General features: G+C 42.9%; 1 protein-coding gene across 2 annotated transcripts in view; it reads left to right on the top strand.

Annotated features, from left to right (window-relative positions):
- The window catches only part of pde2a (phosphodiesterase 2A), a 136374-nt gene that overhangs the window by 29792 nt on the left and 91079 nt on the right, over positions 1–15503 (top strand). Inside the window, exons 1-2 of one of the 2 annotated variants that reach the window (XM_076736125.1) lie at positions 10424–10603; positions 10928–11018. In XM_076736125.1, coding sequence (XP_076592240.1) covers positions 10569–10603; positions 10928–11018 — 126 coding nt within the window. In that variant the 5' untranslated portion in view covers positions 10424–10568. Of the gene's footprint in view, positions 1–10423; positions 10604–10927; positions 11019–15503 lie in introns of those variants that run through there. The other variant, XM_076736126.1, reaches the window with a different exon arrangement.

Consider the following 15503-nt stretch of genomic DNA (forward strand, 5'->3'; position numbering starts at 1 on the left):
ACAAAGCAAGTAACACTTTATCGTCATAATCAATTCATATGCCAATTATTTACCTGATTTATCATTTGGTATATTTTAGTCTTTAACAGTTTCCCTGAATCCAAGGTGATGTCTTGTTTTGTCAGTCCAAAACCCAGAGAGATCCAGTTTACTGTGATAGAAGACTAAGAAAACCAGAAATCCAACCCCAACCAGATGGGATTCATATTTTTGGTGCCTGAAAAAATGAATTTTTTTTGGTATTTTTACCAGAAAAAATGCTTAAATTGTGAATTTATTATCAAAATAATTGTATTTGTATTTGAACTGTTGATCGACTAATCGATGAATCTACTGTTCTGAATATAATGATCTGCTTTGTCAGCTATCATGTTAAGATTTTCTGGTTTACATGTAGTTTGCATGTCCTTATGCCATACTTTGGTTTGTTTGACTTCCAAACAGAATAATGAAGAAATCTTACGATAAAATTGTGGGGTTCTGGTGAATTGTGATTGTATTTGTCTTGTGTTTGGCATTTTATGGACGAAGAAAGTAATAATTTAAGTGAAAAGATGCAGAAATTTGGTGATTTACTGCCCTTTACACCAAAGATCTGCCTATAGAAACTGAAATCTGAACAATTCCATGATTTCTATGAGCCGAGGACGATTGTGTGATATGATCAAAAGCTCCAGAACATCTGCTAACACTAATACTACCACTGCTCCTTCTTGCCAAAGAGTTTTATCTCGAGGTGCCATAAACTTTTTCACAGTTGGATTACACTCTCTAACAACATCCTGGTTTCTGTCTCCCCTCTGCCTCTGCTGTAAAACATCTTGCATCATTATTTTACATGTAACGAGAACTCTGAGACAGAATTCCCATTCGATATCTCTGCAGTCTTGCACATAACTCTGTCAGTTTTGTGGACGTGAATAATTCTCTTCTTAAGCTACGAAAACAGATCTGACTTCTTCTCTCTAACAGAATCAAACGGGGACACAGAGGTTTGACAATCTGAACTTGACTTCGTTGGTGCTGTAGTGAGTCGGTGATTTACTCATTTCGGACGGGGGGATAGCGCTAATGCTAACCCTGCAGTAAAAACTATATCTGTAGTCATAAATCTCTTAAAATATTTTGCTACAGTGGGGGCTTTGTCTGGGGGTGTGTTTTCAGCCGCACAGATGCTACTGAATGATCATAGAAATATTGTAGGAATACTACAGGCAGCAGTGTGTCTCTGTGATCCTCTCACTCTTCCAACTACCCTTGTCACTTTGATCATGCTGGTGACACTATTCTGCAGAGTATATTGGCTACAATTAAGCATAAAATTGAGTATTTACAGTATATAGCTTGGAGAGAATTACAGACCCAAGAGAGAAATTGAGCAATTACAAATCCATCAGCTAACTTCAGCACCACGGACAGCACCGTGGATTCATCAATACAGCACAGTTAGGCTACTGATACTTCAGAGTCGAGGTCGGAGCCATAGATTCTAACATGCACAAACCTCAGTCAGATAAAGGATCAATGAGTCAGACTATCTGTCATATTAAACTGCCCCCTCTGCCCCTGCACTCTCTCTGCTACTAGGGGATGGAGGGGGGGAGGTGGCAGGTTAACAAGGGGGGGTGCATTTTGGTCATTTTGCTAACAAGAGGGATGGCAGCTCCCTCACTCTCCTAAAGTCACACACTGACTGTGGTGCATTTATTTGGGAGTTTATTCCAGCTCAGCCGACTGTTCTGCGCCCATAAGTGAGTAATATTCCCCCTCTATGCTTATTCTCTTTTATAACTCCATTGAGTCCCTGAGGTTAGTTTGGACCCACCATCTGTACCAGCGGGTCGAGGCTGCTCTTCGAGAGGCTGAGAGATTGCCGCTGCAATTGTGCATGTGTGTGTGTGTGTGTGCGCGCGCGTGCACGCCAGGGTCAGTGCATTCATTACAGAGAGGAAATTGTAGATATAAATTGTTCTGTGATATTTGCATCTCAGGAAGATGGGGTGCCATAGCAACAAATCAGAGTGAGTGTGGTTTTTCACGCACACACACACGCGCGCGCGTGCCGTCACCATCATTACCACTTGTAACATTTATTCAGCCTGCTCAACACCGGCATGCAGCAGATAGTCTCTATGCTGAGTTCAGATTGGTTGAACTGAGAAACCAATTTGATTAGAGAAATGAGCAGATAAAGAGAGCGCAGGGGTGATAATGTAGCCAGACAGCATCACGCATACCTGCAATCACGTGGAAATACTGATACACACATATCAAGTTGGCATTCCCAACACACATTACGAGGAAGTTTAGTTTGCTGCAGTTTTCCTTCATCTCTCTCCTTTTTCATCTCGCTGCCCCTGCATGACTTCTCTCCATCTATTATCCTTTAGTTTCTTTCTACAGCTGCAGCTGTTGTTGCTGCACTGTTTCTCTTATGCTCTCTCTCTCTCTCTCTCTCTCTCTCTCTCTCTCTCTCTCTGTATCTCTATCTTTTAACCTCGCTCTAACTTCTTTTCTATTTCTGCCTCCCTCACACCAGGAGATGTACAGCTACACTGTCCATTTGACCTGTAGGCGTCTTTTTTTTTCCACCCTTGGAGTGCATGTCAGCGTGCATGTGTTCATGTAACTGTGCATCAGCTGTGGCACCTTTTAGCTTTTTAGCTGACGCTGACATTACCAGAGGATACACTGGCCGTGACTGACAGGTCCAGGTTCCTCCCCCTCAACCTTTAACTTCCCATTAGCAGGTTTGTCGCCTTCCTTCCATCTCTCTGTCTCCTTCTTCATCTCTCTTTCACTTCCCCATCCTCTGGATTTTATCGCTACCTCCTCACACTGCCCACTGTTTCCCACTCGACCTCTGACATGAACAGCGCTAACCAAATGCTAAAGGAAGGAAATGTGTGTGTGAGTCTGTCCGCCTGTGTGTGTGCCTGAACATTGTTGAGCAGCACATCAGGAAGGAAGCGGCTAACTATGACAGGAGAAGGGTTCTCCTCTACACACATAAACACACACACACATTTTAAAACCTGTAGTTATGTTCACATTGTTTTTTGGGGGCAGGTTCACGCTGGAAGACAGCCTGACAGGAATCTGAATGTCGAGTGGGTCATGTCCTCTGTACCACCCATCAGCTTTATGCATGAGTGCTTCTCCGAATAGCTGCAGACACAGATCAGTACTTTGCAAGTACTGAAGTCTTTTCTCTTAGGCATCCTCAACTCTACTTTCTAGTACTCTTCATAGAGTCTATGCAAGTTGTAACTACATGGCATTATTTATTTGGGACACTTGCTCTTTAACTCTTCAGGTAACCCCTCCAGTGGATCATTTAACCACTTACTGCACCTCCTGGGAAAAAAAAGCTGCAGAGCCAAATTCCATTTATTAACAACTAACTAACATTTATGACTCCAGACTTGACGGATCTATAGAAACCCTTTACCAATGACTGACCAGCATTTATAACTGCAGACATGATTGCTTAGTATAAAGTAAGAAACCCATTTAGTAATGTAATTTGCAAAGGGTCTAACTTGCATCCATCAAGTCTGCAGTTGTAAATGTTAATAAGTTGCTAACAAATGGATTTCAGTCCAGACGCTCGGCAGCCCGGCCCAGCGATCCATTGCGGGGTCGTTCCTGATGAATTAAAGTGCGAGCTGAAGAGTGATACCAACCAACCAAAGATTTCTCACAACCTGGCAACCCAGCTGCCGTTCTTACAAATGGCTTCTAACTGATCTATAAAGAATGTGTTCATTTATTAGTAAAGTCATTCATAGGAAGCCGTGCCATATTTGCAAACTTCACGAATATAAACACTCAAGGCCAATCAATGAAACAGAAACAAATAGTTTCTGTGCCTGCTGTTCTCATTTACAGCATCAGCCGCCATATTGACTGTAAGGATCCTGCACAGTTTCAGTGCACAACCAAGGAATGTTTCTACCTTCCTATAGTCCCTTGACAATATGCGAAATGTAGACACTGACAGATATTTGATGCAAACATGAGGAGTGAATCAACGAGGAACCTGTATTCTGGCTTTAGCTGAAATGAGACATGAGCCCATGAGTCGGCATGGCCAGGTGCCCATGTGACCAGGGACAGGTCTGAAATATCTCATTAGAGATTGATTATCAGCGGTTCTCTCCACCAAGTTTAACTCAGTGCAGAGTTGTTGTGTTGTTGTAAATCCACTTATAGCCTCTCTGCTTTAGAGGTGAGTAACAGAGACTCTCGCATGGATCAAAGGATCAGTTATGATTCCCTTACAAATAATTACATTTTCAGAGTTGGACCTCACCCACTCCAGCTCTTACACAGAGGTCACTCAAGTCATGAAAGACTGATCAAAGAACAAATCCAGCAGAGCATATGTTCGTTTTGTTGCTCGTCCTGTTTTGCCAGGTCCAAAAACAGATAATCTTCTCCCGTGCACAAAGGCAGTATTATCGCTACGTCTCCACATGCTGGGCAAACCGACACGCCGTAAAAACTTAGCTCTAAAAAATAAGAAAAAAAAGCAATAAAATAGGGGAAACATTGCGTAAAATAAGCAAAATTATCTGCCAACAGAACAGAAAAATTTTACTTATATATTATAACTATATTTAAAACAGGTATAAAGAGTTATCTTACAGCCACATTAAGAACACAGCAGTTTTATTCTTGTCAGTATCGATCGAACAGCCTTATAATTCTATAAGCTCTGGTTTCAAGTATTCATTTACTCAGAACCAGTAATAAACTCTTGGCAAGAATTACAGTAAGAAAATTTATCTCAGATCTCAGATGAGAGACAAGCATACACTGCCTTGATTTGGGAGAGTTCATTGTACTTAAACTAAGCTTTCTCCTCAGATCTTGTGTCCTGAACCTTCCTGTTTAGTGTTAAAGCACTCTTTCACCCAGCTCACTCTTTAAACTTTAAAAGTTAAACAGACTTCAGCTACATTTCAGACAGACTACCCGCTGAATGGTCTCCAATTTAATCAGCAGTGAGGCATCAATCAGATCCAGCCTTCGAAGCAAATTTAGAAATCATACAACTAACAGGCTGCAAGGTGAAATTTCTCTTCCAGATAACTCCACATCTCACGTACACCACACAAATGCGGACAAATGCACTTTGGGTTACGAGTTAATTAGCTCAGAGTGTGTCCTACACACACACACACACACACACACATACACAAACATATTGATGAGCAGGTGGGATTTCTAAACAGCAGTGGACTATATAGAGATTTCTATAGAGCAGCAGGGTCTCTTCTCCTCTCCTGCGCTCTTTCATTTTCTTCATCCACTCGTCTGCTTCTGCCCACTTCTCAACGCTGCTGAGACGGACTGTGGTTAGGAGACAGGGCCTGTTGGTATGGAAACGGGCTCATAAACTGTTCAGGTTGCCAACGTCCTAACTCGCACTGCAGCCACCATCCAGCCTTTCAAAGCCTTGACGTGAAGCAGCTTTGTGATTTCTGATGAATCGAAGCCAGAGAGGTTTATTATTTTGGGGGTGTGGATATTCTGCTTATAGATGCTGTGGCAGTGGAGGCTATGGGTTTTTTTGCAGAAAGAGGTGACAGGTCGACCATCTGAATGAAAAGTCGCCCACACACCTACCTTGAAATTTTACTTTTGTTGTAGAAGTGAAACACATTCTGCAGTGCTTGACAAGTTATGAGTCATCCTCAGACCTTTGCTTACAAAACACTTATGCTTTTCAGATCATTTGATCAACTGATTAATTCTGAAACACAAAATGGATACCACTGAGGAATAAAAGCCTTCAAATGGGTCTTGCAGTTGGAACAAATTTACAGCAGTGGGGTCTAGGTTGCAGGGTCCTTCAGACAATGAAGGAGTTAAAAGGCATTTTGAAGACAAATTCATATGTTCAATGTAATATCCTGTTCATTTAACGTAAGAAGCTCTCAATACATGCTGTAAATACAAGGTGAAAGATGTAGCGTGTGGGTTTTTAAAGGGGTAAGAATGACTTTCATCTTGCCCGGCTCAGTACGCCAGTTATTTTTCCCTCATCCATTGGCAGCGTTACTGATGCCTGTTGCCTTCGACGCAGTGTTTCAAAGTGCTGTGCCTCACAGAGTTCAGGTAACAAACGCACAGCTCTGTTGAAAGAAGTTATCAATACAAAGAGGGCAGCTCGTTTGTGTGTGATTGCGTATGACTGCGTGACTTTCCAAAGTAGGGCGTGTCGTCGTCGCTTTCCTGCTGTTGTTTTACTCCTCGTGTTGTTTAAGGAAATTAGTTATGAGTAACAATAAGGTTAAATAATATTAACGCACACACATTCAGACACACACTCCTCTCTAAGCCGTTAGTCATACACCATGTGGTGAATACTTGAATCCAGGCACTTTACAGTACAGAGAGTGCATAGTTTTTCAGAATTGACGGCCCCAGCATGAATCACACCAGTAACCTTGGTTTTTCTCTGGCTCCACACAAATCCGCTCCCAGCACATACTTAAAGACTGACTGAATAAATAATAGATTGAATCTTCCATACAGTACTACAGTGTTTGGTATGGATGTACTGTGTGCTCTGCATGAAATGTGAGCACTGCTCTGAGCACAGCATAGATTTGATGCTGTATGAGACAGCGGATAGTCGCCAGTATCACTGAAGATAAATGATGAGTAAATGGTTGAGATCAAGGTACAGTTTAATATATTTATTCAATTGTTCAGCACATTACTGAATCACAAAGTGACGTCTTATAATATTACACTGAGAAAGGCTGCAAATACTCACATCAGAGTAGTTGGAACAAGTGAATCTTTTTCTCCATGAATGATTGAAATGAGTTATCCTCAGTTATCAAGACAGTTGATAATACTCTTTCTGCCTATTGGTTTATTGATTCGTTTACTAACCATTTCAGCAGTTGTATAATGTGAAAAGGTAGATGGCAAACTATCAATAACACACAGTATGTTATATCAAGAAATTTTACAGGACCTTTCACAGGGGTGATGCTTCTTTGCTTCTTTGCTAAGTGTTCCAGATTGCTGCGCAGTTTTAGCTGCATTGATTAGGATCCACTGTGAGAGCGTCTTCACCAAACTTCCAGCCGAGCACCTTGTGCTCATCCCCGATCCGACCCAACAATCTTCACCTCGTGCTCCTGCTGCAAGCGTGACCATTTACTGGCTCTCTATCCTTTCCGGCTCCTCACACAGCGGGAGCATTTACCCCAAATGCACATTGCTCATCAAGCTGAGCACATTTCTGAAGTGGCCACCTCAAGATGGGAACCGCTATTGTTCCACCGAAGAGAATATCAATGCTTTTGTGGATCCCTTTCAAGCTGAGATGGACTTGCAGTGAAAGGGACACAGATGTGAAAGGCTCTTGAAATTTTTCGTGTCATGGGGGATTGGTTTTTGAGGACGCTGCTGAGAAAATGCTGCTGATGCTCTTGATTTTAGCAGAGAGAAATAGATAATGAAATGTTAATATATCTATGGAGTGGCAGTTATGTGTCACCTGTAATACTCATTAGTCATGATTACAACGAACAAATGTGCACTTAAAGCTGCATGGAAAACTGCCCTGCAATTATCATTTTTAACAATACTGTTTAAAGAGGAGCTTGTGTAAAACAAATAAACATGCTAATTATTTATTTTTTGCGACATTTTTAGCTCACGTCTGTTTTATCGTCAGCCTTTTTCACTCAGTCAGATCAGCGGGAGGAAAAAAAGAGAGGCTCCTGTTCAATTGACACCTAGGGGTGTGTGTGTGTGTGTGTGTGTGTGTGCGGGAGTGCGCGTGTGCATCAGGATGCTGTTAATATAGCTCTCCCATTATGTATATTAGCCCTATTCCCCTGAGTGCAGCTTCACCGTTTAGAGCTTTCAATCACTCCACTGCTTTATGGGAGTCAGGACATGTGCACACATACACACACACACACACACACACACACACACACTCACACAGTGCAGCAGCATGAATAACTACAGTGCAGAGGAACATAATTAGCAAGGATGCAAGAATGGACATGGAATCTGTTGAGGATATAGCCAGTAACCTTGATGTGCTCTGTGTGTGTGTGTGTGTGTGTGTGTGTGTGTGTGTGTGTGTGTGTGTGTGTGTGTATTTATGAACAATACATAATGTCAACATGTATGTGTTGTGCATAGTGATGTGTGCATATGATATCCATGAAAAACCGTAATTGAATGAGCATTTGTAGGGAAATGTGTGTGTGCATGTGTGTGTGTGTGTGTGTGTGCGCGTGTGTGAGTGTGAGCATGTGTGTGAAAGAGCAACTGAGTAATGAAGTGATCACATGGTGGGTGTGTGTGTGTTGATTGCATTTGAACAACAACAGTAGCCCCTGTTTTAATCACAAACTCAGGATCAATACTCTATTCAGCTGAAAGTATGTGTGTGTGTGTGTGTGTGTGTGTGTGTGTTTGTTTGTGTGCGTGTGTTCAAAAGGAGAGGTAATCTAGATGACAGAGCCCACAGCACATGAGGCAGTCTTTGAGCAGAATCTGCTTCGAATGTACCTGTTTTCAGGTGTGTGTGTGGAATCTTCTGGCTGTGTGTGTGTGTGTGTGTGTGTGTGTGTGTGTGTGTGTGTGTGTGTGTGTGTGTTCCTGAGCTCATGTAAGCGTCTGTCTGACTGTGTGTTCATGTGAGCTATATCTGGGGCACACACAATATTAGAATTGATAATATGACCAGTGTGCAGTGCTGATTATCTCTCTGTGTATCTTGCTGCTATTAGCCAACACTGGTCAATACAGTCTGAGGTTGAGCTGTGCTGGAATAACCTTTCACCATGTTTACAAATCAAGCAGCCTCAGGGTTTTTGTGGATATTATATCGTTTTGTAGGAGAGCACACTCACATCAAAACTGGTCTATGAACCACGGATCAGCCTCTGACAAGCTTTTCAATATTTCATTTAGTATAAGCATGTTACAGCTTCATAGCACAGTGTAGAGAATATGTATGTATGTTTTAATATGTTCAACAATGCTAATGCTGATGACACATTTCAGGCAATTTAAGCCTCCAGTAAACACATCACAGCAGTGCGTCTTTCTGATTGTTTTTCCAAACAATTAAGAATATCTTTTCTGAGTGAGGCCAATTTTCAGCGTTTGAACTGAAGCGGCTTACTGCCTTTGAATCAGAGAAGCTGCTTCTCTCAGCCGGTTGTAATCCAACGCTGTGACTGTTGGCTTGCGATAGCTTCGAATACATTCAGTCTTTATCCTTTTAAATGATATACTTTCCAAAAATGCCCTTTTAACAAACACTGTGCAGAACAGCATTGCTATTTTGAGCCACAATGCATTTTTAAAAAGTTCAAAACAGTCAAGATCTGTTGACCTGATACACCTGCTTATCCTGCTGATATGACATTACACTCTGTGTGTATTGTTGCTGCCAGCACACTTGTTTTTAGTAAATGACTGTGGGCTTTGTTGTCAGGTTGATGGACTACATCACGCAGTCCTATTCAACCTGTTGTTTGGCTTCATGCTAAATGTTCCGTCACTGCCAATGTCACCTCGGAGAGTCAGCGGCACACGGGACGCTTCCAGCAGCAGATCAGGGTTGATGTGATGAATCTGTCGGCTGATTAAATGTACAGAGGAGTGGTGCTGGTGATAAATCTTTTAAATCTTTGATGCATTATGAATATACATGTGACTGTATTTGTGTAAGGACGGTCGTAGGGCTGAATTAGGTTTGATATATTTTGCAGGGACTCCTTTTGTCTTATGTGGGATTAAACCTGGATGAATATCGTGTTAGAAAAACAGCGTTTTGCAGAGCAAAGCTGAAACCGAGCAGAGGTTTGTGTGTTTGATGAGCAGAGTTGAAGGTGAGCAGGTACGCTCGAGCTGCAGGCGAGTGGTGGAGGGGTGGGTGGAGATAGAGGCGGGGGCTATTTGCATATTCATGATTCCACACATACTAAATGACATGAAGTGATTTTTTTCATGGAGAAAACCTCTATACAGAGTTTTTCAGGGCTTAATCAATGACAAGGGAGGAACTTTAATCTAATGGGAAATAAGTCGAATGTAATTGTGATTAAGGGTTAAAAGAAACAACAAACAGCCTTAAATATGGATGGAAATCAGTTTAACAGCTTTAAAATAGCTGTTTTTCACAGTGAAAATCAGTAAAATACAAAATCAATTATTCAAAGTATTTTTCTAAATTTCCTGTGCACTGTACCTGTGGTATGATGGGTTCGTCTGTGTGTGTGTGAGTGTGTGTTTGCTTCAGAAAGTAAAACATGGGGAGGGTTGAGAGAGGCAGTAAGACCCAGAGGAGGAGCAGAGCGAGAGAGAGACAGAGAGAGAGAGAGAGAGGTGGGAGGAGAGAGGAGGAGGAGGGACTGTGTTCACTCTCGGCTCTATGCGTTGCGGCTCGTGGTGGTGGCGCGCCAGTGTGTGTCTCAGCCTGCCGGCGCAAGTGTGTGCATCGGCGCATCGCTGTGTGTGTGAATGTGTGTGTGACTCCAGCGCTCTCTCTGCGTACGACAGGTGGAGATGACATGACTGCGCTCGAGAGGAAGAAAGGGAAGGACCTGTAAGGACTTCACACACACCACACACACGCACACACGTAAACACACTCATCTTTTCTCCTACATTCCCTCACACACACACACACACACACACACACCTTTGAATTCCTGCACTCCTCAGTGCAGGGAAAGATAAGTTGTTGAGTGCGTCTGTGTGTGTGTGTGTGTGTGTGTGCGTGTGTGTGTGTGTGTGTGAAAATGCTTTTTTTTTCAGCAGCTTATCAGTCAGACTATAGCAGCTGACTCCATGTGTGCACAGCGGATAACTCACACACACACACACTCACACACACACAGGTCCTGACTGATATTTTTGATGCCTGCAGACGCGGTCAGCAAGTGTTTCTGCGTCCTGAGGAGAGTTCAGCTCCAGCCCTGACTACCAGACAGTCCACCACGTTGTTCGAACAACTCCAGGTAGGATTTATTCTTCTCTTCTCTTCTCTTCTCTTCTCTTCTCTTCTCTTCTCTTCTCTTCTCTCTTGTCCACGCTGTCTGAAAAACAGGATGCTATATGCTTCACACCCTCTGCCCTCTCTTCCTTTTTCCTTTTTTTTTTTTTTTTTTTTTTTGTCCAGTCAGTAGATTGTGATATATCAACCTCAATTTGCTCAACTCTCCTGGTTTTCTCCTTCTCAAAATCCCTTTTGCAAGCCTCCTGTCTTGTTCTGTTGGTCCCTTGATCTCTTTCGCTGTTTTACTCTCTCTCTCTCTCTCTCTCTCTCTCACACGCACACACACACACACACACACACACACACACACACACACACACACTTCTATCCTCTTCTTATTCCTCACCGTTCTTGTATTTGGGAACGATGAACTTTTGTCTGGAGGAGGTAAGTTTCAGCTCCTGTTGCTGCAGCTTTCTGTCTTTCTGTTGATTGAGTGGGTGAGATTCTTATGACTTGCCTGGGGCTTCTGTGTGTGTGTGTGTGTGTGCGTGTGTGCATGTGTGTGTGTCAGGGCTCAGATAAGGGACAGGAAGATAAAACATAAAACAGCAATAAACGTGAAAGGTAGGAAATTAAAGGCAGGGACATTTTGGTTTGAGTGGCGGATGTGCACAACCGTCTCTGTTTGTCTGTGTGCCTGTGTGTGTGTGTCTGTCTGTGTGTATGTGTGTTTTTTCAGTTGACTTGATGCAATTTGTTCTTACAATCCCCCAAGCAGTAAGGCTCACTTTGTTGTTTTTCCCCTGCATCTCTTTTGTATGATTTGTGGCATACGAGCGTACTTAAAACTTAAAATTGAGGCTTTCTTGTATCCTCACACGTGCCATCAAGCAGCATTAGTTTGAGAGTGTGTGTTTGTACAAGAGTGCGTCTGTGCGTATGTCTGCATTATGTTTTATATTGCAGAGGGATTTAATGTTGTTGGCAGCAAAATAGGAAAAAAAATGTTTGATTGGCTGCCAGTGTCGACATGTTCTGCTCAGCCCCAATTACCTCGACAGATACACACTCAATAGTGCCGCAGGCACGTGTGTGCACACGCTGATGACACACAACCCCACACGCACATATTTTACCATTCATACATGAAAGAGATAAGCATCTATGTAAACAACATTCTCCATGAATTTTTTTGTCTGTGTGCATCTCAGCAAGTTTATCATCCATCTCTTGAAAGTTCAGACGTGCTCTCCCTTAATAACAGTCTTTTGAGTATTTAATTGCGATGGCGCGTTTGTTTTATTTATTCAACCTTCATTTATGGAGGTAAGAATGTGTGTGCGTGTGTCTGCATTTTTGTATGTGTCTGTCGTTATAGTGCTAATGCACCTCTGAGTCAGCCTACATGCGCATTTCCGCAGTCAGGTTACGTTGTTGAAAGTCTTGCACAGCTGCATTCCTCTCTTACACCCTTTCTGTGTTTGTAAATGGTTTGTTGCTGACGGCTCATTGCTGAAACGCCACCACTACTGTAATTCTGTCTGCGATTCGGCTGCTGGAGAGCTTTCAGCGTGCGCAGCGCCCCCTGCAGGTGCTGCCTGAAGGATTTTGCTTAGGTGCATTTAGAGGAGTAAATTCTCTTTTCATGAATTTTCTTGATCAGAGAGGTTTTACTGTCTTGTCTCTGGAGTTCCACCAAGAGGTTTTGGTCATGTCATGAGTCTTATCCTCTGATTTGAGGGATTACGGGGAAGATTTCTGTGAATGCAAGCGTCTGAGTGTCCACAAATGCTCTGTATGTGTTCTGTGAGGAATCTGCAGGAGTGTGTGCGGTTATTGTTTTTGTGTAATTTCACAGAATGTGTCGTGAAAGCGCTGTATGCATGCATGCGTGTGTGTGTGTGTTCATTTGTTCATGCGTGTGAGCCAATGAGGCAGTAAAAGCGACAGGTTAATCTCTTCTCAGTCTCCAGCAGAACAGATGTGAGGATTAATTTGTCAGGGAATCAGGGGTTGTGCTTACATGCTTGTCTGTGAGGGAGAGGCTGTCCAGCTCCACTAAAATTCAACAGCATCGTATGTATATTTCATAGTCTCTGCTCTCTGGGTGTTTGTGTGTCAGTGCAAATTTTCTGTTTCATGACTGTTTATATTCACACATACTCCTCACTTCAGCCTGAGCCCTTCACTGATGTACAGTCTGTGCACTTTGTGAGAGGCTCAACAAGTGTGGGCACCTTTTTATAAAAGCAGCACTTGGGCACAGGTGTGTTTACTCCCTTGTCCCCCCCCGACCCCCCCTTCTCCAGCTCCTTGACAATTACCTGCATCTCTCATCCTCATCTCACTGCCTTTTTGCCACACAGGTGTCTCAGCATTTTCTTGTTGTTTAGCGAAGACGGTGTGCTCAAAGCAATGGAAAATCCCGAGTATTGATGTGGAAAAAGGCCATTTGAACATAACAAGCACAATTGCGCGACACATAATTATGTCTGTGTGTATGTGAGTGGGTGTGAGTGAGTGTGTCCAGGAACTCCATACAGTGGCGCCGCAGAGAGATTGACCTCAATGACATTTAAGTGTTTTTGCTGGATGGAGTAGGTTTAGCTGACTCAAATTTGCACTCTTAAGGGTTATAATTTTCAGTATGGGGACAGAGGGGACAGCGTGTGCTCTGACCTCACTACTGGAGAAAAATGAACAGAGAATATTCTTCTTTCTAAAAACACAAGTGGCACATTGTGATGATTACTGCATCGGTTGCCCTTTGCATGTGTCTGCCTGCCTCTGTGTGCTGGCTAACTCAATCACCAGGATCTGACCACAGAGATTTGATATTATTGATACAAGGTCAGCGTTTCATTTGTTGGTCTGCATACAGTCATCACATGTAAGGCAATTCATTTTATTCCTCGCTCGTGTCATATTGTTCTATTTTTCTTGAGATTGTATGCAAACTGTGCACGTTTGTCTTTTATTCTTGTGTGTAGTTTGATACAGAGGATGTGAGCAGGTAGGCGTTCATAGTCTTACTCAAAGGGCAAAAACAACAGGACATGCAGCTGAGTTGTTGTCTACTGACAGATGGATCTTAACTCTTCAAAGCTCAGCCAGTCGACTCACATACTGAATAAACATGCAATGAAAAGTGACCAAAAAGCAAGAACAGGAAAAAAAAATCACCTCAGCAACAACTGCATCTACAACAGGGAAAGATTGACACCATGAACGAGAGGAGCTCCCACCAACCTCCCGCATGAAGACATGATCCGACCTGGTCAATTCACTGTCGTGTTACACCTTTAGTGTGTGTGTGTCTACTTTTCCTTCATGTGAGTGCCGGCAGTCTGATGCGCTTGTTTTCCACATAGATTCAAGTAGACCTGGACACTGTAGAAACAATATTTGAAAGCCTGTGTCTGTGTACAAACAATAAAAATTCAGTTCGATTCGTGGAGTGTCAAAATCACATGTGACTATCACTCGTGTAGTTTGTGTGTCCACCACGCGAGCGTTCCTCCTCTCAGCTCCATAATGTTCTACAATTCCCAACACCGTTGTTCGATCGTTTTTTCATTGGAAACGTCGAGGGACTCGTTGATAACAGGTAAGGCATGGCAGGCATGAGGAGCAGCTGCAGCAGCGGAGAATGTGCAGCGAGTTGACAGCTTAAAATCAATGGCTCAGTTGGTGACGGCAGTAGGCAAGCTTGGTCGTTGCATCGGCTGATGCAGAGGAAAACGTTGAGTTCTTGAGTGGTGTGTGTGAACTAGCTTGCAGATTTTGCTATATTTTCTGCGTTAGATCTGGAGAAGTCACAGACAGTTGCAGCATAAAGTTTTAGATTGCGTTGCATGGATTAAATGCACATAAGCAGCATTTTCTAAGACAGTGTTACATGTTTTGGGCACATTTTTCATTTTTTCCTCTGTTTGATCACGATGAGGACAGAGCAGCCATCAGAATACCACACAGCTGTGTTATGCATGATAAAAAAAACAAAGCCTCTTCTATGCAGCAAAAACACTGGCTGACTGACTGACTGCTGATTCCAAGGGGCAGACAGAAGAAACAGACAAGATGAGCATCCGGCAGAGTCTTTGAGAAACTTTGTATTTGAAATTTCAAGTAAGCAAGTAGCTGCAGCTGTCAGATGAATGTAGAGGACTAAAATATTTACCAGAAACACTTCATGGCATATTGGGCTGAAATATAGCTCTTTTGTTTATTTGATCCCTTCTGCTGCTGCTGTGGCATTTCTCCCCTTGCAGTGCTTACCGTGGCTGAAATGATGCAAATCCAAATACAGGGGAGAGAGTGTTTAACATTACCGGGGCACATCAGCGTGGCATTATCTGCTGTAGGGTTCAAAGCGATGAGAGGAAATTTAAACAAGTAGAGACCAGCGGGTTTCACCTGCTGCAGCACTTTGAATCACATTTTCTGATAAATGACCACTGACACAAGGGCACCTTCACTTCCCAGGAACCCTCTGAGAGTGCTG

The sequence above is a fragment of the Chaetodon auriga genome, chromosome 7, assembly GCF_051107435.1.
Source record: "Chaetodon auriga isolate fChaAug3 chromosome 7, fChaAug3.hap1, whole genome shotgun sequence".
NCBI lineage: Eukaryota > Metazoa > Chordata > Actinopteri > Chaetodontiformes > Chaetodontidae > Chaetodon > Chaetodon auriga.